This window comes from Microtus oregoni, unplaced genomic scaffold (genome assembly GCF_018167655.1).
Source record: "Microtus oregoni isolate MIOR12 unplaced genomic scaffold, Mior012 000010F_ref0000083, whole genome shotgun sequence".
NCBI classification, from domain to species: domain Eukaryota; kingdom Metazoa; phylum Chordata; class Mammalia; order Rodentia; family Cricetidae; genus Microtus; species Microtus oregoni.
The window spans coordinates 45,599,465-45,627,261 of record NW_024543069.1 but is presented as its reverse complement, the minus strand read 5'-3'; the positions used below and the strand labels follow the sequence as shown (position 1 = coordinate 45,627,261).

General features: G+C 44.5%; 1 protein-coding gene across 4 annotated transcripts in view; it reads right to left on the bottom strand.

Moving 5' to 3' along the window:
• Positions 1–27,797, bottom strand: part of Fndc3b (fibronectin type III domain containing 3B) — a 288,258-nt gene that overhangs the window by 83,544 nt on the left and 176,917 nt on the right. For all 4 annotated transcript variants that reach the window (XM_041659165.1, XM_041659169.1, XM_041659167.1 and 1 more), the window contains exon 6: positions 27,456–27,746. In XM_041659165.1, coding sequence (XP_041515099.1) covers positions 27,456–27,746 — 291 coding nt within the window. The remainder of the gene's footprint in view (positions 1–27,455; positions 27,747–27,797) is intronic.

Sequence of the window (27,797 nt, the reverse complement as noted above, 5' to 3'; positions counted from 1 at the left end):
AGATAGCCAAATTAAAAAAATGTAAGTAAACAGAATTCAATCTGCTTCACTTAAGGAATCTAACTCTTGAGTTGTGGTGGATTCCACACTGTCTATCCTGATTTAAAAGCCAATGCTATAAAGATACAATATGATTCCCAGGGCGTAAGTCCTTGACCCCAGTTATTTCCCAGTTCGTGGGGGAAGGCAGCAGGAAATCCAAGAGGTAACTGTAACATCAGAGGGCAAAGCTGTCCTCCAGGCAACCTGAGGGAGGGCATCGGGAAAGCTCTAGACCAGCCTAGAAGAAGTAAGTCCCGTGGCCACAGTCATGTGGACACAGAGCTGGGGCAATGATGGGTCAGCCGGCCCTGCACTTCACAGGGCTGCTTGGTCTCTATTTAGATACAGTCCCATCACTAGCTGAAGGACTGTCTCGGTATCCCTCAGGCTGTCACTTTGGTCCCACTGACTGCTCATCTATTACCAAAATCCGAGAACAGCGATCCTGCTCACTTCCCCTCACGCCCGTGCCTGGTCTTCCTGCTACAATGTGTCTGGAAGGCAGAGATACTTCAGGCCTAGAGCACACAATTTATTTCCCATATAAAGAAACATGTAATCTCAACACTTGAAAGGTGGAGAACTGAGGATCTGAGTTCCGGGCTAGCCTAGGTTACACAGCAAGATGATAAGCTCCTGACTGAGAATAGCAACAGCTGAAAGAAATAAAAATGGTGATACAAGGTATGGGAGTGGGCTGGGACGACTGAAGAGAAGCCCAATCTGAAATGCTGGAAATGACGGCACGGTGGTCAAGTAAAAAGTTCTGCAGAAATCTCAGTAACGGAGTGGCTCAAGGAGCAGACAGCATGTGTGAACTTGAAGACAAGGTGGAAAGCTGGACAGTCAAGGGAAGGGAATAGTAAGAAGGTACCAGTGGGAACCTCAGGATCTAGGCATGCTCTGGAAAGATCACATCAACCAAGAAAAGATACAAAAGGAAAAGAAACTAATTTTAAAAGGATGGAAACATTTTTATGGAATCCTAAGGGAAACACTTCTTTTTTTTTCTTTTGTTGTTGGTTCAAGTTTCACCTTGCCCAAGCACCTTTCTTCCCAAGAACTCACAATATCTTTAGCACAGTGAAGGTTAAATTAAAAACACAATAAAGTGAATAGTTTTTCTTTTTTTAAAAAAAGAACACCACACACCAAGGGAGTATGTATTATGTGATGTTTAAACTTTCCATAAATAATGGTTTTCATGTTTGCTCAAAAAAAAAAAAAACACAAGTTCAGACAGTTTAATTAACTGTACGGGCTAAACTAATTTAAACATGACCCCTTTATAAACACAATTTACTCTTTGGTTTGTTTCACTTTTTTTTCCTTCTTAGTAAAGAAACTAGGGTCCACACTTGGCTGTAGCTGTAAAAAGTATTTACATTGTACCAGCACCTTCGTTCCAGCAGAATAACATCCACACTTCCCTCTAGTCCAGACCAGCTGGTGTGGAGATGCCCCTCTGCACATCAGAGACCTCCCAATCTGCCACGGAGCTGCTATGGCTGCCCTTTAAGTGAGCTATGTCTACTGAACCAGTGCGCTAAAATTATAGATTCTAATCATTTGTCTGTAACAACTAGATGGACAAAAAATATTTGTAGATGAAAAGAGAGATAGGCATTAATAATAAAAGCAAACTGGAGACCCAGACAAGGTTTGCTAATATTTGTGAAGATGAATACAGGCAAAAAAAAGAAAATATTAAGAATGCTCACAGATAATTCTTTATGTAGAAAATCAAATTGGCTATTACCAATTTAAAAGGTATTACTTCTCTGAGAAAGAGAAAAAAAGGATCAAGTACATACAATAGTTTCATTACTCAAGGACTTTCACTTAACGGTTAGGATTTCTAGGTAATGGTCTTAGGTATAAATACGAAAGATAGCTCTCCAGTCCTCTCTAGTGACTTTAGATAGTGCTGTCAGTGTATACTGCCGAAGTACAAGGATTGGGTTCAGAGCCCAGCACCCACATAAAGACAGCATGTACCCTGGATATCTTAGCCCTACAGTGGGTGGAGACAGGAGGATCACTGGGGCTTGCTGGATGCCAGCCTAAGCCCCCCAAAATACAACAGGAGCTCTTGCTTCAGCAGAGACCCTAGCTCAAAGGAACAAGGCTGAGAGTGATAAAAACGGGGGGGGGGGGGCCTGGAGAGATGGCTCAGAGGTTAAGAGCATTGCCTGCTCTTCCAAAGGTCCTGAGTTCAATTCCCAGCAACCACATGGTGGCTCACAACCATCTGTAATGGGGTCTGGTGCCCTTTTCTGGCCTGCAGGCATACACACACACAGAATATTGTATACATAATAAATAAATAAATAAATAAATAAGGGGGGGGGGATATCCGATCCCTTCATCTGACCTCCATGCTTGTCCACACAAATGTGTACAAAATACACACATGCATGCACAGACACACCCCAGAACAAAAAAGTTAAGTAAGATCACTGAAAAACACATTTTTATAATATAAGGACATTACAATTGATCGCTATAGAGCAAATATTTAAAAAACAAAAACACAACAAAGCAACCACAAGTGGCTGTGGAGATAACTCAGTAACATGCTTGTCATAGGACCTGTGTCCAGATGCCCAGCAGCGTGTGCTTGTAATCCCAGTGACAGGGAGCCGGGCACAAGGAGACCCCAGGGGCTCACTAGTCCCATTCGGTGAGATGCCCTGTCTTAGAAACACAAGGAGAGTGACTGAGGAACACCCAGTAGCAAGCTCTGGCCTTCACACACACCCACACAAACACGTGCACACACACAAGCATGGGTGGGCACATGCACATAACCACAATACTGACATCAAATATTCTGATACGAAAATGCAAAACAGAAGTCTTTCTAAGTATTTAGTAGGGAAGGTGATTACATCCCTTGAAATTCTGAAAGATGGATGAACACTAGTCCATTAATGACAAAAATAAAAAAAAGCAGACTCTGCACTCTGTCTAGAAAAATATTTTTCAAGGGTTGCATGGGTTCCAAAAATATTGTAGAACCTGAGAGAAAAATGGAAGGAGAGCTGAATTCCTTTTGCAGGTGGAGTGAGCAGCTGGATAAAAGAACTGGCCACAGAATGGAAATGGGACAACAGGGCCTAGGTTCCTCTGAGCTTCAGGTGCCATTTGTGGAATTCAGGGGAAAGAACCATTTTCTTTCCTGAAGCAAGTTTGAGACAAAGTCCTGCCAGACACTTTCACACTAATCTACCCTCAAGTGAACGGCCCTTCCTGCAAAGGCTGCACCCTGTGGAACCAGAGAACAAAGAAGGGATGGGCTTGGGTCTTCAATGAGAAGCTGGGGAACACGAAGGTACCACAGAGTCTTATCACCTTCTAAACTCTACACAGCTACCAAGTACCTTAGAGCTTGCCTGAAATGTCAGAGGGTTCAATCCACATTCCTGATAAATTCTCAAAGAAAACAAAAGCCCACGTTTGCTTCTTAGGGAACCCTAGGTATTCCTAGAACCCACACAGAAGCAATTAGCATTTTCATTGGTTTTATTGAGCTGTACAAAGTCTCACAAAATGTACGAAGGTCCTAGGTAACTGCACACCTGGTGAGCTTACCTTAGGCACCAGCCCTTGCCTCTGCTTTCTGAACATGGCTGGGCTCTACTGGTGAGCCGAGCCATCCCTGTGCCAGATACGGCTCTTTGATTTGGGGGAGACTGACGTCCATGACTGTCCAGCCAGGGCTGGTGCCTCACCTGGATGTGTGACAGAAAGGCAGTTGCTTTAAGAAGACAGAACACACAAAGGTGATTCAAGTCTGTGCGCCACTTTCTCGGCGGCACCCAGAAGCCATCCCTCACACGGCTTTTCATTAGGACTTGGTAGGACACAGTGGAAAGTTTTTACTTAGCTTAGTCAATACTTTCTTCAGACCAAGGATGGATGGGCACAATCCACAGCTTACGGTTCTTTAATACAACAATCCAAGAGAGATCTCCAATAATTATATTATTTACACAGCAAATTTTGAATTGCTTTATAGCAACATTTCCTTAATTATGTTTCATGTAATTAAATTATTTGGGGCTAAGGCTAGACATTCAGTCTACTGTGCTCAGGCACTGACACAGGAATCTCAGGTGGGATCTACTCAAGCATCAGAGTCTGGCACACTGAAAAACTATGACATTATAGGAGACATGCTATCTCCCTCAGGACAGCCCCAGGAGTGTCAAGGCAAATTCGCAGTCTGCAGGCAGAAAATATCAAGGAGTGGAGGAGGCGCTATAAGATGATGAAGAGAAAGAGGAAGAGAAGAAGGAAAAGGGGGAAGAGGAAGAGGAGGAGGAAGAGGAAAAGAAGGAGGAACAAGAAGAAGAGAAGAAGGAGGAGGAGAAGAAGAGAAGAAGAAGAAGAAGAAGAAGAAGAAGAAGAAGAAGAAGAAGAAGAAGAGGGGAGGAGGAGGGGAGGAAGAGGAGGAGGGGAGGAGGAGGAGGAGGGGAGGAGGAGGAGGAGGGGAGGAGGAGGAGGAGGAGGAGGAGGAGGAGGAGGAGGAGGAGAAGGAGATGGAGAAGAAGAAGAAGAAGAAGAAGAAGAAGAAGAAGAAGAAGAAGAAGAAGAAGAAGACGACGACGACGACGACGACTTTAACTAATGGGACAGCAACAGACATTTAGTTACTCATAGGATAAGCAGTTGGATGAGTAGTCTCATTTTTCCAGAGAATATGGAAATTCAATGTTTAATAGGAAATTGCCCAAATCTCTAAAAATGTATACATTAAAATAGTTTAAACATAAAGGGACACCGGAGGAGCATTATACCCACTGATATGGTGGGATGTCTGTTCTCCCAGAATTCATGTTAGCCTCTTTCCAAATGTGATGAGATTGGATGCGGGGTCTCTGAACAGAGATGGGATTAGATGCGGCCTTAGGGATGGAAACTTGGAGACTTGTGAACAGGAGCTGTATTTGAGGATATGGTAGCAAGGTGTGCTCCAGAAAGCAGGAAGCCTGACACTGAATCTGCCCACATAGGATCCAGAGCTTCCCACAATCACAATAAACATTAGTTCCTTAAGCCACCTGGGCTATGATGCTTTGTTTTGGATCCAGTGGAGGCCAGATTTCAAGCCTCGGTGTTACTGCTTAGGATGCTGGCCTCCCTGGGACTCACCAACTGGCTGAACTGGCTGACCAGAACCCCAGAGATCTGTCTGTTTCTGTCTCCCCATGATGGGGATTTCAAGTACAGGTGTGGACCACCACACCTGGCTTTCCCCATGGTTCTGGGGATCAAACTCGGGTCCTCATGGTTGTAGGGCAAGCACTCCCAACCCCCAGCTCCCTTCCAGCCTCATATCTTCTCCTTTAAAACACACTTGCAGTAAACAAAGCTGACCTTTGTTAATCTGTATTGTTATGTCGGCAGCTATAAGATAGTGTCTTTCTGAGTCCAACAGTCTATGTGAGTGAGAAGTTCTTTTCATCTTTAAAATATCAATGATTTCAGATGGTTTTTGTTTTTATTTTATAATCTGTTTAATTAGCACATATGATTTTTAGGTTTCATGGTGGCATTTTCAAATAAAGTCTGTCATTTCTGTGGGTTCCCCTTCCCCTCCTTGGGCCCTTCTACCCTACCCTGTCTGCTTTATACTTGGGCATCTTGGGTGTCCTACTGCCTCTCTCCCCCAACATCTCCTTTCCATTCCTCAAGTTTCCTTTCTAGTTTCATAGCCTGTACCACAATCATCGCTACTTTCACATAACACGTGAACATTAGAAGCTTGGCCCTGCAGATGAGAGAGGGTTTTCTTTCTGAGTCTGGCTCCTTCCCTTAACAGAGTGCTTCTTAGGAAACACTTTTAATGCCAGTGTGTTAAAACTGGCAAGACTGCATCAGCATCTCTGATATGACGTGCCACAAGGGTAGCCACTGTTCTCTGGTCCCTTTTGTCCCTTGCTAGTGGCTTCTCTGTGGAACACCTGTTGAGCACCCTGTTTTAATATGATGTGAGCCACACACCACAAGATACACAGTGCCACCAGACTAGGCTTGTTTAAACATTTTCACCCATGATGCCGGCCATGTGACTCCGGGTGTACAAATCAAACATAAGCTGATAGCAATTCACAGAGCAACTTCCTTGAAAGCAAATCTTTGCCATACACTTTTTTTTTTACTACTTATTAAGGATGAAACAAATCTGCACACAGATAAAATTGCTGTGGTGACTTATTTTCACATAAAGAATTAAACATGGCTGCTATCTCATGTGGCGGGCTATGGGGCATCCTAAGCGTTCCCGAGTGGATCACTACTCTCTGTTTATAACCATCAACACTGACAACACTGACAGTGAAGCTGTCTCAGCTCACAGTGTAAAACAGCAGAAGTATGTTTACAGTCATTTCAGAAAGTCTTGGAAATTCCATCTTCACCCAAATCTAAATTTACTGAATGATTTTTTTTAAAAAATGAAACCAAGTCAGCAACTCAAATGGCAGCTTTTACAATCAAGCATTCTGTCACAGCCCAGTCCGGATGTGCTCATTTGAGACTCAAATGCAGAGGACTTAAAAGGGCCCATGAAAAGTCTGCTTTCTCAAAAACCATTATTTTCATAGGAGCAGACACCTTAGTTTGCACAGAAACACTTCACGCAAAGCTCAACAACAGCCTTGAACCTGAGCCGAGGTATTTCAGGCAGCAGTGGCCACTGGGATGCAGCACAAGAGCCCAGGCAAAACAACACAAACTGTGTGTGGTCAGAAGGACGGAACCGTGAAATCACGTGACACAACCTGACAGGCTCTGCCGGGACATCTCAGAATCGTTAGCAGTTTAATTCTGAGCTAATTAATAGCTGGTTGCTGAGCGTTAAGGGGTCTTTTATTATTGACCCCGCAGCCAGTTACATGCCCTCTCACGAGGGGTGTGGCCCTTGGACTAAGGTGGGCAGCAGACCACAGACAAGATACTCCAGTAACATACACTGAGTAAACCCAATCATGTTGATCTGTCAAAATCCACTCCTCCCTTAAGGATTTTACTTAACTGTGATTAGAAAGAAAACTCCCAACGGTCAACGTTCCTCTGTTATTTCATAGTATTGAGAATGAATCTTGGGCTTCATGCATGAGGGCGAACAGCCCAGCCCTGAGGAAACCATCTAAGCTCTGTGCCTTTTAGAAAACAAGGTGGAAAGTAAACAAAGCAATAACCCAAACTCCATAGTGAGTGACATTTTAGAATATTTCCAACTTCAGTTCTTGCCACTCAAATATGGGCTAGAGTACACTTCCTGGAGAATCCAGAGCAAATCTACTCTTATTTATTTATTTATTTATTTATTATGTATACAATATTCTGCCTGTGTGTATGTCTGCAGGCCAGAAGAGGGCACCAGACCTCATTGCAGATGGTTGTGAGCCACCATGTGGTTGCTGGGAATTGAACTCAGGACCCCTGGAAGAGCAGGCAATGCTCTTAACCACTGAGCCATCTCTCCAGCCCCAAATCTACTCTTCTTGTGAGTGTAATTTCTACCCTCAGTTTAATCGGACTGTGCTTTGTTACCTGCTCTTCCTCATCAACACCTCCCTCTTAGAAACTAGATAATCAAAAGAGACAGCACCATCTGCCTCAACGCCCGGAAGAAAATGTACTGTCTTCTAAGTGCGCCGAGGTGAAAAACGAATTAAAATGAAGAGTTAAGATCTGGCGAGGAGGAAGGAAAGCTGGCACTCGGTGCTAGTTGGAGAGGAGGCCAGATGGGAGCCACTCCAGCACCAGAAGATTCCCATTTACTCTCTGGCATAGGTACGATGAAGAAGCATCTGTGGATCCAAGTCAGTCACTACGAAGGCAGTTTTGATTGTTCTCAAACCTCCTACTTTGTATCAATCTCATTCTAGAGTCCTCCTAAAGTCAAATTACTTGGAACCTAGAGACCTGGCTTTCTATGTAAGGAGCCATCCATCACATGCCATGAGGAGAGATTTCTACTGTCCAAATGGGATGCTCTTGTTGGAAAATATGACAGACGGCATAAAAATGTCATTTGCACATATATATTGCCCCCATTACAATGACACTAACTTTCTCCCTAAATACCAAGAACTGAACACATTTTGACTCCAAATCTGTTCTATAAATGACATCATCTACAACATAGACATGTCGAAGTCTATAGATTCTATGGCACATTCACTTGGCTGCCATATCCTAATAATGGAGGAAGCCATATCCTGAACTCACAGGACTCAAGCAAAAGCAGCTATTTGGATTGTAGTCTAAGCTGGGTGAGAAATAAAATGTACAAAAAGAAAATATAAAAGGTAAGATAGGAAAAATATGAAAGATATGTCCTAAAGTGGGGGATGGTAGATAGAAAAAGGAATGATTGACAAATGAAAAGTTTCAAATTACAGCTCTCAATGACTCTCTCCTAAATCAATAATTTCCAACCTAGGTAAATAAAATAATTCCTTTGATTTTAATATAAAAATTTCATTATTAATATAAAATTACATAACACAAAAGGTAACAGACAAAATTTAAGTTAACCAGGCCAGGGCAGTGTCCAAATATGAAGGGTAACTGTCCCTCCTCTCCTGCCACAGTGGACTCTGCCCACATCACACACCTCTGATGGATGCCAGTTCTCCTGTCAGCACTGCCTTAGCTCCCAGGGCTACAGTGGCCCTTGCTGTAGGGCTTCCTCTAACATTCTGCCTTCCTTTCCATACATAGTGTAGATTATACTATATTTCAGCTTCTCATCCACGGCAATCTTCCACCTCCCCCCCCCCACCCCCGTGAATTCAACCTTCATGAGAGTAGTCAACAAATCTTGGCTGTGGACCACTGACACCCCAGGGCCTGAGTGCCTGGCAAAAGAATTCTAAACAAAGGAGAAATGCAACTCCCGAGACAGACACTGACTTTTCTTTTCTCATTGTGAGTAAACAAGACATCATGATGGAGTGAACTGCAAGGAAGGTAACTTAGGAAACCACAGCATCACATCAAATATCACTAGGACAAAACTGTGCCAGCAATCTGTAGATCTCCACTGTCACAGGAGATACAAACACACAATCTAAACACATTCAGTAACCATCTTACATTTCATGTAGACAAGAAATATTTCCCTAGCCAGAGTGAAGTCTGCTTAGCAACACCATTGGCGGCCATCATACCTGTTGTCAAAGTATAATGTTAAAATGCAGTTTGGGGATTACTGATGCAAGGGAGAGTTCCTGGATCTCGCTGTAGAGGACAGCTTCTTAAACTGTGGGTGACAACCCCAGGTCCCCAGCTGAGGCTGCATAGTGAATACGGGTGCTTTGAGAAGTTGGGCAACAGCAAACTGAGCAATGGGTAAAAAGGAACTCAGGACCAAGTTTGCAGTGATCAGAGGTGCATCTGGCAATGCCCCCTCCCCGCCCATTGCTGGCTGAGGTGTGAACAGGAACAGTCCCCCACAGGCTTGGGCACTAAACTATACTGTCTCCTGCTGCTGTTGATCTCTAGCACATCACCCAGCAGGCAGTGCCACACAAAGTCTTTACAGCAGGGTTAAGGTACGTTTACACTGTTCCTATCACATTCAATTACAGAAGCTCAATTTAGAAATTCAAAATCCACACCTTTAATCCCAGCACTCGGGAGGCAGAGGCAGGCGGATCTCTGTGAGTTCGAGACCAGCCTGGTCTACAAGAGCTAGTTCCAGGACAGGCTCCAAAACCACAGAGAAACCCTGCCTGAAAAACAAAACAAAACAAAACAAAAAAAATTTCAAATAGAAGCTACTGGAACTCATTTCAAAAGCTGGTGGCTAAAAAGACCATTTGCTGGGATAATTTTACAGATTACTTTATGCGAATGTGCTGGAAACACAATATTCTCCCCCCCCCTTTTCATGCATAGATATATAACATTCAGGATGGTTAGAAGCTAGAGCACTCAGTATTGGGCAATAATTCCATGCTCGAGTGTTTTTGCAGCTGACTATGGCTTGACAGAAAAGGTGCATACCGGTTCCAACAGAACAAAAACTTGGTTGGCCCATACACTATGGCTGTTTTTGGTGTGTTACACTGTCTGAAATGTCCGAGTGTTCTTCCTGAACAGAGAGTACAAAGTGTTTCCAAACGGCATAACTTAGCTGTGACCCCAGCTGCTGTTATTTGCAGGCACTTCACCCTTGCAGAAGAAAGCAGCCATTCCTCTTAAGACTTTCAACAAAGATAAAGATTCTGCTTTTATGTAAAGCACCAACCATCAAAATATGAATTAATCTGTGTTAGTTGGATGACATTCTTAACAACCTTAGCAGCCAATGGGCAGAAGTTTCTTCTGTGAAGAAAACACAAAAGTACAGCAAACTTGACCCAGGACTATGTTTTTGAGGATGACTGTGTCAGTCAAAGGCCCCATTGTTATTGCAGGCTAGGACCAAGAAGGCAATGAGGAAGTGGGTACACTAGGGGGACGCAAGTTACACAGGCAGAAAGGAATCAGCAACGAGGAGGAGGAGCTACTGGGGTGAACTGTGCATAAATACTCCTATCAGACATGCACACAAGCTGGAGATGGGAAACTGCAGCATCCACTCACAATGAGCTGACTGCCTAGCTCTGGCTGGCTGTCAACTAGTCTTTACTTCCAGGCTTGCAAAATGCGAGTCTTCATTTTGAAAGAAGTGCAGAAGTCTTATTTTCTTCCCTACCCTTTATAGGATAAGCCCATTATTAAGAGATGGCTACTAAGTTGAGATTTGGAGCAGGAAACTCCAGCATATTATAACGATGCCACCTAAATAAGAGACCTATTAATATTTATCAAATTCAGCAATTTAAAGATCATGAAGGATGAAGCAAGTGAGGAAACCTGGAGAAAATGCCCAGAAGTTTTGTGCAAGCTGTGGTTCTGACTAGCTTCAACTGTGAAACTGCAGGCGCTCCATCTGCTCACCAGCTGTGGCCCTGATCCTCTCTAATAACTTCAGCTTGCGCAAGTCCACAAGAATCAAGATGTCTTCCAAGTTTCATTTCACACTGGCTGCCAGGACTTAGACATCAGCCTAAGTGGAAAGCAGCATCTACTGGATGTGAGGAGCAGGTGTTTACTGTCAGAGCAGAGAGGGAACAGGAAGGCCGAGAGGAGAGGGACACAAAATGGGATGCAAGGTGAGGGCTTTCAGGGGACTGTGCTCACTGGCAGAGGTCTAGGGGCCTCAATACAGACTCCCCTCTCCCTGAACTATGAAAATACATTTACCTGAGAACAACATTTGTAGTTAAAAGGTGATGTCTAACTGTCTAGCATGAGGCCATGTCCCTTCCCACTTATCACTTCTGCTGTGTTTGGGGACTGTGCAGAAATGGTCTTAGTCCTGGAACCGTTTCTTGGCCACTGACCTCCACCAAACTCAGAACTGGGTTCTTCAGGCCTATGTGATACTTTCTTACAAGGGTCCACACAGGGCGGCCATCACAGCCCCACTCCAAACTCATCTGCTAGAGAATACTAAGTCTGAAGGCTGCGGCAGCTCCAGGGTGCTGTTTATTACTCCCGTGTGCTGAAGTACGCGTCCACCATGGCCCCATGATGTTCTTGTTTCTGACGTGTGAGCTTAGCCACACCCATTTGTATTTACTTGTTTACATCCAGTTTTAAGCTCTTGTGCTTTCAATCTATACTGCTAGGATAGTTTTTCTAAAGCCAGAATTACAAATCTCTGTCAATCCCGCACTGACCTGGACCCAGGTGACAATGCACAGACATGACCTGCGGGCCCTGTTTCTGCACAGACGTGTATGAGAAGCATGTTTCTATCCCAGGCTACAGCTCTCAAGCGTCCTCTTCCTAGACGCTGTTATCAGAGAGATGGCTTTGAAAATGCCAGCGCACACACTAACCTGATAGGATCTGTTTGCAACCACAAGTAATTCTGCATCTCACACTCTTCCCAACATCTGGCAGGTGATGGTTCTCAGTTTTTATTGTGTTTACATTGTGAACACTCTCGTAAGAACATAGTGACCAGATGGTGCTGCCCCTGCCAGCACAGCCACGTGGACATGGAGGCAGAGACTCAAGTGTTAGAACCAAGTGCCCAGCAAGTGAGGTTCCACAGAGGAAGGAGAGTTTTTACCTCATTCTCCAACAGAATCAAGAAGATACAAATCCATCTGAGTCTGGATGGTGCTGACTAATAAAGTTAACACAGCATTTAAAATGCATTTATTCTTCACACGAGTGTTAATGGACTCCAATGACAGCTGTGACAGAAAACACTCCCAAAGACACGCTGAATTGATGGCTCCAAGGTGCTTGTGAAATGTAGTCACAAACATGCTCCTGAAAGTCTGGATTCTCTGAACGGCATGACACATCACAAGGATTAGGAGAAAAGAGGGGGGGGGGGACACAAAATTCAGATTCTAAGTGTGGAGAAAAGCAAACGATACAGCTGAGTGGTGGTGGCGTATGCCTTTAATCCCAACACTTCAGAGGCAGAGGCAGGTGGATTTCTGTGAGTTCGAGGCCAGCCTGGTCTACAAGAGCTAGTTCTAGGACAGGCTCCAAAGAAAAACCCTGTCGTGAAAAAAAGAAAGAAAAAAAAAACCCCAAAATAAACAGAAAAAAATGCTAGTAGAAATAACACTGGGCAAGCAGACGTAGCACAACCACCAAAGGAGGCTCATTCTTCCCTAGAGCACATGAAGGAATGGTGATGAGAATTCTTCCCTAGAGCACATGAAGGAATGGTGATGAGAATTCGTCACGGTTATTTAGCAGAAGAGAACGCATGGCTTAGTGCAGGAGGCCCCATCAGTGAGGATGGGTCAAGCTTAACAGGGAATTTTTACCTGGCATTCAATTTTTCAAGAAAAGCATTTCATCTCAGCTGTTTCTAATGCCATCCAGCCCTGGTGTGAGGATTAATAAACTATCTCATGATTCTCTCCAGCTACAATGGAATTCTGTATTTTAACAACAGCCTTATAAAATGGAAAACAAAAATGTAAATAAAAAGCAAACTCAGCAATTTATGTATGGTATCTATAAAAAATGTTTGGACGTACCCTTGAGTAAGCTTTGCACTTGAACCTCTGCCGACTCGGTCTGTTCTGGATATATCCAAAGGGTGAGCTCTCATGAGGGATAACAAACAACATGCAGATTCACCAATGGATACAAAGGTAGCTAGTGGCTGGAGTCAGCCAACATGGCTCCTTTGACCCTGAATCATTTGGTCTAAGAGAGGAAGGTAAAAAAAACACCATTGTCCAAACAGCAGAACTCTCAAGAAAAGAGAAGTCCAGGGCAGGAAGGGTAGGAGCGTGACAGAACTGAAAGGGAGGTGTGTGGTGGAGGCAGGCACAGCCCATGCTGGGAAGGACCTGCACTCTATGGCTAAGTTTGAAAGGAAAATATGGAGATGGATTAACAGGAGCTCTCTGGCTGCCATGTGTAGAATGACTGGCAGTAGAGGGACTGAGAAAACAAGAATTCCATTTCAGACATGGAAGCTCTAGAGACGTGTTCATACATGTACGCATGTGCATGCACACACAGACATATATACAGACATACACAGACACACAGATACACGTGCACACACGCACATGCACGGAAAGATGGTAGAAAGTTAGGAAAAGTCACACTTCATGAAGCATGTTTTGGATATCCAGAAACTTGTTACTTGTTTCATATATGACACTAACACATAGCAGGAATTACAAAAGCGCACATCCGAAGAAAGGTTCTGGGACAGAGTGCCTGTTCCACAGTCCAATGGAGCTAAGAAGGGACAGAGCCGAGACTCCGGATCAGCTCCCACCACCACTGTCTCAAACCATCCTGCTTCCATTGCTGCCGTCAGCGAAACATCAGAGTGGAACATCACTCTAGACAGCAAGCAATACCAAAAGCAGTAAGCCATACTGTCTACATTTAGGATTTCAACATATTTCCATAAATGTGGCCCACAAAAAAGGCAAATTTTAGTAAATGGAAAATATATTCCAGTCTCCAAAGCTGCCCTCAAACAGTAAGATGACTTAACCAGACACACTCAGACAGCTCTGTCCAAAGGCCTTTATTTTTCTCATCTAAATTGGTTCCAAAAGTAACTGGCAGGGCATCCTATCTGCTGTGATCGATGCTCCTCTGGAAAGAACACGTCAGTAACTAAACTACCAGCTCGCAAGGCAGTCAGGGCAAAGCCATGTAGCCGGCGCTCTAGATTCCTCAGAAGTTAGCCTAGAAAAGCTGCCCAGAGAGGCCATATTGTCTGATGCCCCGCATCCTCCTCGCCCTTCACTGAGATCCCTGCAGCATTCTGAGCAGGGAGCACACAACCAAATGGGCTGACCTGAGACAGACAGCAGGGTGCAGCTCTCGTTACTTCTAGAAGCCTTCTCCTTCCCCTATCTGCAGAGAGCCACGCTTACATATCTGCTGTCCTGACATTGTTGGTCATGACCATGCCTGCTAATTGCATGATCCAGCTGAGTCCGGTCAAAACCTGTTTCGTCTAGATTTGCACAACCTGGGCTCTGTGTCTGAGCTCCACCACTCTCCTCAACTTCCTGTTTTAGAGCATTGTATAGCTCTGCAAACTCAAAGGAGAGGGGAGCACCGACTAACTCTATCATCCATTTGATGATGCAGATGCCTGCCGGGAAATGATGCGTATGTATGTGTGTTTACATGCATGTCCATACACATGGATATAGAACCGTGCATTTATACACATACCTATCCCACCTAATTTGACAAAATAATAGAATTCTGCAAGCAAAGGGAATAACAGGTATCAAATATTATCTTATGTAGTCTATAACTTAGTTAGGCAAAATGTCTGCCCAAAAGTAGAAACTGAAAAAGCCATAAAACCAAAGTTCATTGGAACAAGCGACAATTATTAAAACCACAAGACACTTAGACTTGAATGTATTGCCCAGATGACACACTTACAACTTCAGGAGCCAATAACTCTTTTTCAAGAGCAGACCAAATAGATCTGTATAGATGGCAGCTCTCAAGGAGAAGATACTGGGACCATCGATCATGTCCACAAGCTTGGCCGCTGTGAGTCTTCTTAAATGGAAATAAACTTTGAAGGAATATTACATCTACTAAATTTTCCTTTTTAAAAAAGTAACTTTCACGAGCCTTATGCTAGGTAAGAACTAAACTGTTTTTTTTTTCTTTCAAAGGACATGTACCTAACAAACTGAACAGATTTGTCATTTCTCAAGAAATGGCATTTATTACATCTGCTACCGCATTCTCTACCAAGCTTTCTGGTCGACACGCGGTGAGCGGCTTTCCCAGACCATGTCCTTCCATATGAGTCCGTCCCTGGGCCTGAGAGCAACGGAGCCAGCTGACCAGAGACGGACACGGCTAAACCAACCTCCCTCTGTTTGCCATAGCTTCTCTCACGTTGTCTGCCACAACAATAAAAGCTGATGATAAATACAGGAGGGAAGTCATCCCTGCATTCAATCTGAGGACTCACTGCATAAACACCCTAGATGTGGCCTTCTGTAAGGGCACTGCCTCCCTTAGAAAGGAGACAGCCCTGTCAATGGCTCCCGCCCTGTGTTACTACAGAGACCTGTGTGCTGCCAGGCATTAGACCTTAAATCCTACAGCTATGCTGAGAAGACTAAATTTATCAATCAGACCTAAACAGGACATGTCGTCAAGAGCCAGTTCTGCCCAGCTTTTAGAACAGATATGCTGGAAGTAACCTGGGGTGGGTTGAAACAGTCTCTGAAAAGATCCCAGAAACTAACCCTCAGAATGGATGAGTTATCTGATATGGTCCAATCTTCGGGTGATGTGATGGAGGATTCTGAGATGAGAAAACATCCCTGGGTTTTCTAGGTGGGCCCTAAATGACATCCCATGCAAGAGGAAGCAGAGATAGACTGAACACATGCAGGATCGGGAGAGAACGCTACATGAAGGAAGAGCTAGAGACCAGGAGATGCGAGGGATATGACCACTAGCCAAGGGATGCTGGCATTCACTGATGGCTAGAAAAGGTATGGTTTCTTCTAGTGAGACTCTCGAGGGAGCCTGGCCCCACAAGCTAGCTAACCAGCCTCATGACAAACCTCTACAACCTCTGGCCTCTGAAACTACCCCCAAGCCTCTACACAAAGAAATAATGATGACTTCCTGTTGCTTTTCACTACCAGCTTTGTTGGACACAGGAAACTAATGGCACTCCCAGTTTTTGATCTATGGTATTAAAATCTGTGGGTGCAGTCAGTACAGTGTGACAAGAGGCAGCAGCGAGAACTGGGCCCCGGAAGAGTGACAGAGATCAGATCTGCCAGGACTGTGACAGCCTTTCTAGACGCCATTTTCACACCAAGACAGAACTCAGATCTGCTTTTAATTTTGAGTGCCTGGTAACAGCAAACAGGCCTATTCAGAATTACTCCAGATAAAGGGTAACACCAGTTAACTCCTGCTCAATGCAGTCTCCTAGGTACAGGAAGTGATGAAGCCTAACTCCTGCTCAATGTGGTCTCCTAGGTACAGGGAGTGATGAAGCCTAACTCCTGCTCAATTCAGTCTCCTAGGTACAGGAAGTGATGAAGCCTAACTCCTGCTCAATGCAGTCTCCTAGGTACAGAAGTGATGAAGCCTAACTCCTGCTCAATGCAGTCTCCTAGGTACAGGAAGTGATGAAGCCTAACTCCTGCTCAATGTGGTCTCCTAGGTACAGAAGTGATGAAGCCTAACTCCTGCTCAATGCAGTCTCCTAGGTACAGGAAGTGATGAAGCCTAACTCCTGCTCAATGCAGTCTCCTAGGTACAGGAAGTGATGAAGCCTAACTCCTGCTCAATGCGGTCTCCTAGGTACAGAAGTGATGAAGCCTAACTCCTGCTCAATGCAGTCTCCTAGGTACAGAAGTGATGAAGCCTAACTCCTGCTCAATGCGGTCTCCTAGGCGCAGGAAGTGATGAAGCCTAACTCCTGCTCAATGCGGTCTCCTAGGCGCAGGAAGTGATGAAGCCTAACTCCTGTTGGATCCCGTCTTCTAGGCGCAGGAAGTGACGCAGCTCCATTTCCCCTTCTCATGAACATCAGAAGAGTTCTGAGCTGTGAGAGAGCATCCACCTGTGACTGGATGCTTCCTAGTGAGCTTGGCTGGGAATGCTCCTAGCAGTAGATTATATACGTGGTGTTCATAGATTCAAGTCTGAAAATGCCCCGTGAGACTCGGGAAACTGAATAAAATGGAAAAATTACAAGCACGTGTTCCCACAAAACATTCAGTCCTCTAATAACCCAAATTTCTCTTGAATAAGAGCAATTTTCCAGGAATGAAACCAGCATCTACATAGAGTATAATTAACATAACTGTCACTCCAATTAGTCCTTCGGAGAGGCTACCGCTGAGTGGCGCCGTCCTCCCCAGAGCACTCCAGTCACTGTGTAGAAAGTCTCGGACACCAGGCTCCTTCCATTTCAGTCATCAGTATCTTTTGGAGACAAGGTATCGTGTAGCCCAGGCGAGCCCACAGTTCCTATACAGCCAAGGACAGTCTTGAGCTCCTGATCCTCCTGTTTTACATTCCAAATGCTGAGATTCCGGGCATATCCTGCCATGCCAAGCCTTACTCTTTGACTTCTATAAAATCCAGTGCAGCCTTAAATAGGTTACTGTCCCCACTTCTGGCTCAAAATAGAACATTAAAAAAAATTATGCTAGTTGCAAAAGCTATAGCATTAGTGAACAATTACCCTAGTTCTTTATGTCAAACGTTCTTCGCCCTAAGCCTTTCAATTACTTTTTGACACTGAAAATAGATGAAAATTAACTCTGGCACAGTAGCAGGTGAGGGACAGAACAGAGGCACATTGTTTGGATGAATACCAATCGTCAGTCATATTTGAGGTCTGGATATGATCAAATTTTCAATATTTGATTATTACTGACCTAGTAAATAGTAACATCCTTGTACCTATCCAACATTACAAATGAGTCCTAGAAATAAATTCTGAGTAATTAATGTTTCAGCCTTCCTAGGTACAGCCATCTTTACTGCAACTCTTAGCATCAGCAACTGAACATACTCTCTTTTCTTGTCTGCTGACCCTGCCACCAAGGAGATTATTAAAGAGAAAAATGGGTAAAAGGAGGTCAGATCCAGTGAAGGTTGAGACAAGAAGATTGTGTACTCAAGGCCAGCAAGATCTTGGCTCAAAAACATTTAAAAAAATAACAACTGCACAAGTGGACAGAAGGATAAGCAGGAAGGGTGTGGAAATAGGTGGGGGTCAGTGGGGGTCACCCACCTCCTAAGGAAGGGCCATGGACTTATCTGAATGCCTTCCTAGTCCACAGATGAACCCCGTGAGCATGGAATGGATTTTAATGTAAGAACAATTGAACCTCTCTTTCCTAAAACTTGACAGCTGTGATTTTTTTTCAAAATGAGTACTAAAAATATCCTTAATATTCATTTCATTCTTTCTGATGTACTCCAAAACATAAAATGAAAATATCTTGGTAAATGGATGAGCAACTTAATAAAAATAAAAAAGATAAAACCCAGACAGGTTATTAGTGATAACATATATATCAAGTCTTATAAGTTAGCTGTAGAGAATGAAGAAATGCAAAGAACAAAGAAAAATATAAAAGAGAAAAGAGAACCCTAACGTCTGTGTGTATCCTATACATTATCCAGATGAGAAAAACTAAACTTCTGTCATCCTAAGTACAGACAGAGTATGGAGAACATTATATTCCAATCATGGAGCGGCCTGGTCACAGAACCACACCAAATGGCCTAACATGATATTTAAAATGTGATACAGGAGGTCTTTAATCCATTTGGACTTGAGTTTTGTGCATGGTGATAGATATGGATCTATTTTCATGTCAGTTATGTTAGGCCTTAGCCAAAGTTGGTTGCTTCAACGCTGCAAATGTGACTTTGGGTGATTGCCCAGGTAGCCAGTTATCTCTGTGACTTGTTGCATGTTTTGGAAGTTGTTTTACTGAACTTCCTAATTATCCAGGTAACATTATTTCCCTTCTCAGATCTTCGATGGGGTTGAAGACTATACAAATGTAGTTACTTTTCTCTCATGACTTGGCCAAGTTATTTATTATACAAGACCTAAGCTAGTTAGAATAGGATATTTGTACTTATTGTATATAATTTCGTAGTAGGTTTAGAACTCGCTTACTCAAACAAAAAAGGGAGGTGTTGCAGGAGCTCCTCCCGCTCCTTCAGCCAATAGCCGCTGAGATACCAGCCCATTGGGGCGTGGTCTCTCTCCCTTTAAAAAAGTGGCCACTTCCCTCTCCTCTCTCTTACTTCCTGCTCTGCTTCCAGCGACTAGACTCCCTTCCTGATTGGGCAGAGGGCTGTTGTCTGGGACGGTGATCTGTAAGTTTTTTTCCCTTTAAATAAATAACCATTCTATTAATCATAATTCCAAACTGGTGTGGGATTGTTGTGACTTACACCTTCCCCTTCATCCAACCCAAAGAAAAACATATAGGCATCCTCCTGAATATTAACCTTCATCAGGAGAGGAAAGGAGACAGAGACAGAGACCCACATTGGAGCACCGGACAGAAATCTCAAGGTCCAAATCAGAGCAGAAGGAGAGAGAGCACGAGCAAGGAACTCAGGACCGCGAGGGGTGCACCCAAACACTGAGACAATGGGGATGTTCTATCGGGAACTCACCAAGGCCAGCTAGCCTGGGTCTGAAAAAGCCTGGGATAAAACCGGACTAGCTGAACATAGCAGACAATGAGGACTACTGAGAACCCAAGAACAATGGCAATGGGTTTTTGATCCTACTGTACGTACTGGCTTTGTGGGAGCCTAGGCAGTTTGGATGCTCACCTTACTAGACCTGGATGGAGGTGGGTAGTCCTTGGACTTCCCACAGGGCAGGGAACCCTGATTGCTCTTTGGGCTGACGAGGGAGGGGGACTTTTTTGGGGGAGGGGGAGGGAAATGGGAGGTGGTGGTGGTGAAGAAACAGAAATCATAAATAAATAAATAAATAAATAAATAAATAAATAAATAAATAGAAAAATGTGATACAGGAAACAAGCATGTGTACTTTACAGAATCAGGCAACTGGGAAGTCGAAATGTCGACCACAGAGCTTTCTTTGGGGACATATTAATGTGGTAGGGACTGCCTAACTCAAAAGAGACAGTTTCGCTTTCATTCACGAGACCACTACAGCCAGAGGTTAAAATACAACAACAACACTTCACATACATGTAATTCTTCTCTAAGCTGAAAACATCATTTTGAAATCAAAGGCATTCTGAGAATTTGAGTCACTGTCCCATGGAGTAAGTAGTAATGATATTGTCAATTTACTTAAAACAAACAAACAACTTGGCAGTTGAGTAACTCAGGCACTGATAGTCCCATTGCATTTATCATCATCTTCTCAAGAGAGTTCCCAAGAAAGAGATCTTGATCCCCTATAAGACTCTTCGGAGCAATACTGCACCAAAAGAGATTGTCCCAAAGGACTACATATTGACTTTTAAAATGTGCTTGGCAAGGCACTCAAATAGTTTTGAGGAACTCAGTGAACCAAAACTATGGTGGCTTCCCTACCCTCTTACTCTAAGATGCTCACTGTTCCTTCTTGTTTGTCTTTCCAAGTAGCAGGAAGAGGTGAGTGGAAGTTCACCGTATGAAGTAGGCCGTAAATGCACTTAGGAAAGACTTGTTCAAAAGATATTGGTAGATCCGGTTCTTCCACGCACTTTCCCCATGTCCCTCTCATGGGGATTTGGATAAATCCACAACGCAAGAGTGAGATTTCATGGAAGAACTAACTACACAAATTCTTTCTACTATGTGTAAAGGTAACCTGAGAGATTTCAGTTTTCAGAGGACTTAAGAGAATCATGCCAACTCGTCCGAGCAAAGTAACCCAGGGACAAAGGACATGTGTTCATTTCCTCTGTAAATCTAAATTTTCAACTTAAAACCCAAAATTAGAAAAATTCTGATTCTAGGTTTTAAATATATCAAAATTCTAAAACATGGTGTAAACCACATTGAATTGACATTCTGAACATGCTACTATTCTTAAACTCTATTAAATAATCATTTATTTGTTTGTTTTGGATAGGGTGTCAGCAGTTCAGATTGGCTCTCAACTTAGCACACTTCGGAAAGTAACCTTTTTGCCTCTGTCTCTGAGAGCTGTGATTATAGGCAAACACCCTCACACTCAGCTTATGCCGGGGCTCAAACCCAGAGTTTCATCAACGCTAGGTAATCACACTTTTTTGAGATCTAAGCTACCTGGTTAGCTTACTGAGCTAGAGCATCTCAGACGCCATATCCGTTTGCTCAACTGCACAGAGAAAGTTAGTGAAACAGAAGATGCTATACACTCAGGTTATGTCATGTCCAGGTAATCACTCCATCCACCATTTCCAGCCAACAACAAAGTAATCTAGAGTGCACAGCAGGCTGAGTGAGTTCAGACACAGGGTCAATGGTCAATTCAACTCCCTCCTTGGGCCCACAGAGAGCCCCAATGTGCAGGAAACAGAGGAACAGAGGACATTTGTGCTGATAGCTGGTGTCTGGCCCTCTGAAGCACCTTCCTCACCTGTCCCTGACCTCCACTGCCCTATCACTCTGACCCAAACAGCAGGAGGCCTGGCTCCTCTGTACTCTGACAAGAAGCAATTCTCATATCAGGAAAATGTCTTTTTTCCATAATCCTGAAGATTCTCAAACCCCTTGGTGAGTGTCTGCAATCACACAGAGAGCTCACGGCAGGCCCCTGAGCCTCTGCTCTTACCCATCCCCATTCTATACACAGAAGAAGATGAAGCTATGAGAGCTTTCATGCCCAAGGCTGCAAGGCTCCCACATGACAGCGACAGGCTGAAAGGAAACCTCAATCCATGAAACGCCAATTCTAAGTGATTTTGCTTCTAAATACAACACGCTGCTGGAGATGATGGCCTTTACCCCAGTTACGCTCAGAATATACTTCAGCAAAAGCAATGTCTCAGTCAAATTGAGAGCTGCACATATACCAGAAAGACACCATATCATTGCATCTACATGCTGTTTAAAGGGATCTGGGAGATGGCATGCGCTTTGCCATCATCTAAATGCTGCTCTGATCAGTGTCCAAGAAAGTAAAACAGCGAAGAAAATAACCCAGGTCTGCAGAGCTTGGTGCTATGTGTGGGGAAACTCCACCAACTCTGCCCTCACACTTCCATGAGCACCAACTTGCAGAGGAAAAGCAGAGGAGTTCTTGTATGTTGTACCTCTGTTTGAAATCTGAGAGGCTCTAAGCATGACGTAATGGGTTAAGATCCAGAAACTGACATGGAAAAGCATCAGTGTCTTGCCTGTTAAGACTGTGCCAGGCTGTGGTGGCACATGCCTTTATCCAAGCACTTGGGGGACAGAGGCAGGAGGATCTCTGTGAGTCTGAGGCCAGCTTGCCTGCTGGTCTACAGAGCAAGTTCCAGGAGAGCCAGGGCTACATAGTGAAACCCTGACTCAAAAAAGAACAAAAATGTCACATGGTTAGCATCTTTAAAATTTTACACTGTAACAAAATACAGGGAGAAGGCTAAGGCAAAGGGACAAGGCAACTTGACAAGCACACAACTGGCTACTGAGTTTGGGCTGCCAGTTTCCTCTTTGTGGAGCTTTTAAGTTTGTCTTCATAGCAGCGAAGCTAGCATACCAGTAATGGTGGGGGATGGGCATGCTGCGGTCTTACAGAATCCCTCACAGTTTGGATAGAGTTTGGTCCCTCTAGGACCTCACAGAAGAATGGCCCAGTCAGGAAGTTCACATCTGAGCATTACCGTCTGTCTCTCAGTCTTCTTCTTCATCCCACAAAGACTAGGCCCTGTGTCAGCTGGGCCCTCACCACAGTCTGCCCGAGGCTGCCCAGGCTGAGGGGCTGGAGCTGGCCACCAACGCAAGACGGAGATGGAAATTGTGGTGCCAGCCGCTGTTTCCCGCTGAGGAGAAAGCTTTTAGCTCTGCTCCAGGGATGCACACTGTCCTCCGAAAGACTAAAAGCTCTTCGGGCTTGTTCAGACTATTTTCACTTTCCAGATTCTACTTGGCAGAACAAATGGGTGAATTCCAGGGACCTGAGCTCACTTTGAATGCTTTTTCATGTTTTCTTGGTATCTTTGCCATGTTCAAGATTTACAGGAGGCAGAAGGCAAGCAAACACTCGGGATTTCCATCAGCGGCAGAGGTATGCATGGAACACCCTGAAAAGCTACAGTACCAATGCAGAGGGGGCAGTTAATCGCCTCCTCCTCCTCTTTCACATGTGTGTGGGGTACATGTGTGTATGCACAGCCACACGTGCAGAAGCAGCCCAAAGTTGGTGTCTTCCTCAGTCACTCTCCATTTTATATACTGAAGAAAGCGTTTCCCAGTTGAACTCAGAGGTCACTGGTTGGCTAGCCTAGCAAGCACTCTTGGGAAACTGTCACCACCATTACAATGCTGAGATTAAACATGGCAGCCACACCTGCCTGGCTTTCTCACATGGTGTCTGCGCTCAGAGCCTTATCCACTGAGCCATTCCCCCAGCACTTGATATGGTAATTTGGGGTAAAAAGACCACTCCCCTCCATGTGTGCTTGTGTGTGCTCTGTCTGTGCGTGCGCGTGTGGGTTCCAGTTTAAGACAGACTCTCTCGATGCATCTCAGGCTAGCCGTCCATCCCCTCCTGGAGAGTACCCCGTTTCTACCTCCCAGGTGCATGTTACGATCCCGAGAGTTAAGTAGGTTCTGAGGACTTGAGGACAGGTGCTCACACTTGCTTGGCCACTGAGCCATTTTCCCAGCTCATGTACACTATCTGAGCAGTGACTGAAAAATATAGGAAGAGAAAAAGATGTCAAGGAGGACCACCCCAGTAAACACCTGAAATCTAAGCAGTAGAAAATGGGGTGTATTGTGGGGGCAGAAGTCACTGATGAAGGAGGAAGGTCAGGAATAACACCCTCCTCCTTGGTGTTCATGCCAGGAGTCTTTCTCTCTCTGTCTGTCTCTCTCTAGCGGAATCTGCTCTGAAACGTACCTGAGTCTTGGGATTCTTATTTATTCCAATGGTCAAATGCCGAAACTAGGCCTGTGTCTGACTCCTCTGTTTGAAATTCTTACCATTGTGTCTTCCCCAGAGGTCACAGTGTCAGCTGCCACTCCTATCTTAGCAACACAAAAGGATTTTTCCACCATTAATGCATCATTCCACAGAATACATTTCATTTTAACTGAACGATGAATTTTTAGATGCCTCTCACCTCTCTCGACACGTTCCTACTTCCTTACCCTCACCACTCTGAATCATGATCAAACTCCATGGCGTTCACCAAGCCACTGTCTGTCCAGCTAAGTGCTGACCATCACTTGGAGTGCCCACTGAGCAGAGGGCAGGCAAGGGCGGGTGATCACTTGAAGTACGAAGCCAGCCTGGTCTATGTATTGAGTTCCAGGCCCATCAAAGCTACAGAACAAGAAACACTGACCGCTAACTAGGTAAGGGGCGAGATACCCGCTGAGCCTTCTTGCAGGCCCTATGATTTTTATTTCCTGGTTGTGCCATGTGGAGTGAAGGACCAAGCGATTCTGGAGGCCAAAGCTAACATAATGAGGGAAGGGTCATGGAGAGAACAGCCCGATCTCATTCTGCCTCTATTCCTTGTGAAACGCTGGGTTCTTTGGGTCCAAAGCAAATGTGAGCTCACCACCATCTTAACAAACAACTGCTTTCTAAACACCAGCCAGGCCACAAGCTCCCCAAACATTCATTCCACCCTCTTTCTCTCATAGGGCGTAAAACATGAAATGCCCAAAGACCCAGGAATGCCCATGAGTATTCCGTGGAGACGCCAACACAGCGGCAGTTCTTCCACAGGGCGCTGATGCTGACATAGAGCAGAGAGCACACATGGGCACATGCACCGCAAGATAACTGCACACAGAGGAAGTTGTGTGTCGACAAAGTGAATCTGCAGCTGCGCTGCGTTCTGCACTAACTTCAACACCGCTTCATCCAATCAACCCTCCTCTTCCATCTTTGCCTATGATCTTTTGCTTGAATTTACTTTACTTACTTCTGTTCTAAGTACCTACATCACTTCTGGCAAATCTAGACAACATGAACATTCCCTTTTCACATTTGGGTGAAAAATCTTCCTTTGAATAATCTATACTTGTGTGTGTGTATGTGTGTGAGAGAGAGAGAGACAGAGAGAGACAGAGAGTGAGAGAATAATTCTCTTCTTTGGTTGAAATCAAGTATTGTTAATAAAATATCCCTTCTTATATTTAATTTGACACAATATTTCACAATCATAATCAAATAATGTGTCAATCAGGACATAAAATAGTTTAAAATAGGAAAACCAATTCTAAACAGCAACTGTAGCCTGATTTGACTGAGTTATTTTAACATGTGGTATGAACCTAAAATCCACAAAACATGGGCAAATGAGCTGGGAAGACAGCTGTGCCCTGGAACACTCAAACACGTCTGAGCAGCACAGGAAGCCCCATGCCTCAGAGGAAAGAGTATTTCACAGCCCAGACGCAGCACCTCCACTTAGGAGCTGTGTAAAAGACTCTCAACTCGGAGTCTCTTTCACACGCCATCTGTTTGCGTTTTCATTAATAACTGTCCACGTGCAATGATTGCAGGACTCAGCAACAATGCAGAAGATGCTAAGGAGAACATGAAAAGGATTCACACCACCCTCACAGGCTGTCTCAGCACTGCGCTCTTGAGACATGACAGCTTCTCAATTGTGAAGGGCCTACAGGGAAACTCCACCTCCCAGCCTGCCCTCTTCTTCCAGGTGCCCATCTTCAGACATGCAGACACACAGAACTTCTGCCTTTCCGTCACAAATGTCATCACAGCCACAGTCACTGGTTTATGGACATAAGGAAATGGACTAGAGAGAAGACAGCGCAATAGTTCCCAACCTGTGGGTCTCAGCCCCTTGTTTGGGGGCAACCCTTTCACAGGGGTCACCTAAGATCATTGGAAAACAGATATTCACATTACGATTGATAACAGGAGCAAAATTATAGTTAGGAAGTAGCAATGAAAATAATTTTATGGCTGGGGAATCAGCACAACATGAGGATCTGCACTCAGGGACCCAGCATGAGGAAAGGAGAGAACCACTGGTTTAGAGGACACCCTGCCTGCGTGCAAGCGTGAGGATGCGAATCTGAATTCAAGCGCCAGGCATGGACATACACACACCTGCACACACTCACACGTATGCACGCACATCCCCACACACTCCCACGTACGCACGCACACCCCTAACACGAGTGCCGTGGTGTATGGGACAAAAGGATCACTGGGGCTTCCTGGATGCTGGCCTAGCTCCAGGTTTAGGGAAAAACCCTGTCTGAAAGGAATAAGGTGGAGAGAACAAGCCAGGCACTCAGTACCCTCCTCTGGCCTCTGCAGTGCACTGAGAGAAGCAATCACAGACATGAGTGCATATACCATACATACCACATTCACATATACACAGTTACACACATATACACACAATGGGCTGGGCCAAATAATCTATCTAAGTCTGAGATTTGTTCATCTTTGCCTGCCAGTATTTATTTAGATTTATAAATTCATAGAGTTGTCAAAATGTTAACTGCTATTTTATTTATATCTTGCATGTCTATATGTTTTTCAGCCATATATATGCATGTCTAATATGTCTCTCAGCCTTCTATATACCTACAGAAAAAGGCTGCTTTTTTTCGCTTGTTGCAATAAAGATGATCACCTCTAAATTTCACCTAAAATATAAATAAAGATAAGCATGCCCTGTCCCCAGCCCCAAAGATCTATCTCCACAAGATTAGGCTACAATGTATACATGGCCTTCTGAGCGGCTGTCTCTGCTCATGGTGAGCCTAACCCTGCTGTCTCTTTGGTCTGGGAATGGTGAGAAGATGCCAGTGGACATGCAGGGACCCCTGTCTGAATCTGAACAGGGATACCCTCCTGCCATGCACGGCCAGCTTCACTACAACATAGCGTAACTACAGCTGTTTTTATGAGGGATTAGAGTTAGGGCATGCTGCTAGAGAGAGATTCAATTCGATACTTTCCATATCTGTCGATGCAGCATGAAGCAGCAGAAGGTGGCCAATGTGAAAACAATTCCCAACACTGTTTCTGAGATGAAGTGTGATGAAAAATTCACAGAAATAAATAACACTACAGTAGTCTTTCCGTATTAAGAGAGGGATAAGGTCAACTCAACGGTTTCCAGGAAAAACCATCCATCATGAGATCAAGTTCCCCTGTAACAGACGGGACCCTGAAAATGCCCATGTCTCCACACTACCTTGCAAGTCCGAATCACTGGACTTTGGGCTGCTTCTGGCTCTTCGCTCTGTCTTTTTGATCCCAGGTCCACCTCCGCTTCCACCTCCCACGCCTCCACTGCTTCCAGCGCTGTGGCCCTTCCCGTAACCATTGTACACTGTTGCACAGCTGCTCTTATAGATGGTGGAAGGTGGGCTGTTGAGACGGTTCTGGCGGTCAATCTGGCGGTCCTTCAGCTTTTTGTGCGGTGGCTTGCTGTACTGGTCTTCTCGGGTGATGTAGCTCGACATTCCATAAAGTGGGATAATTTCTAGAACGAATGTGGGTGACAAACACGAGCTCAGCTGGCATCGACCACAGT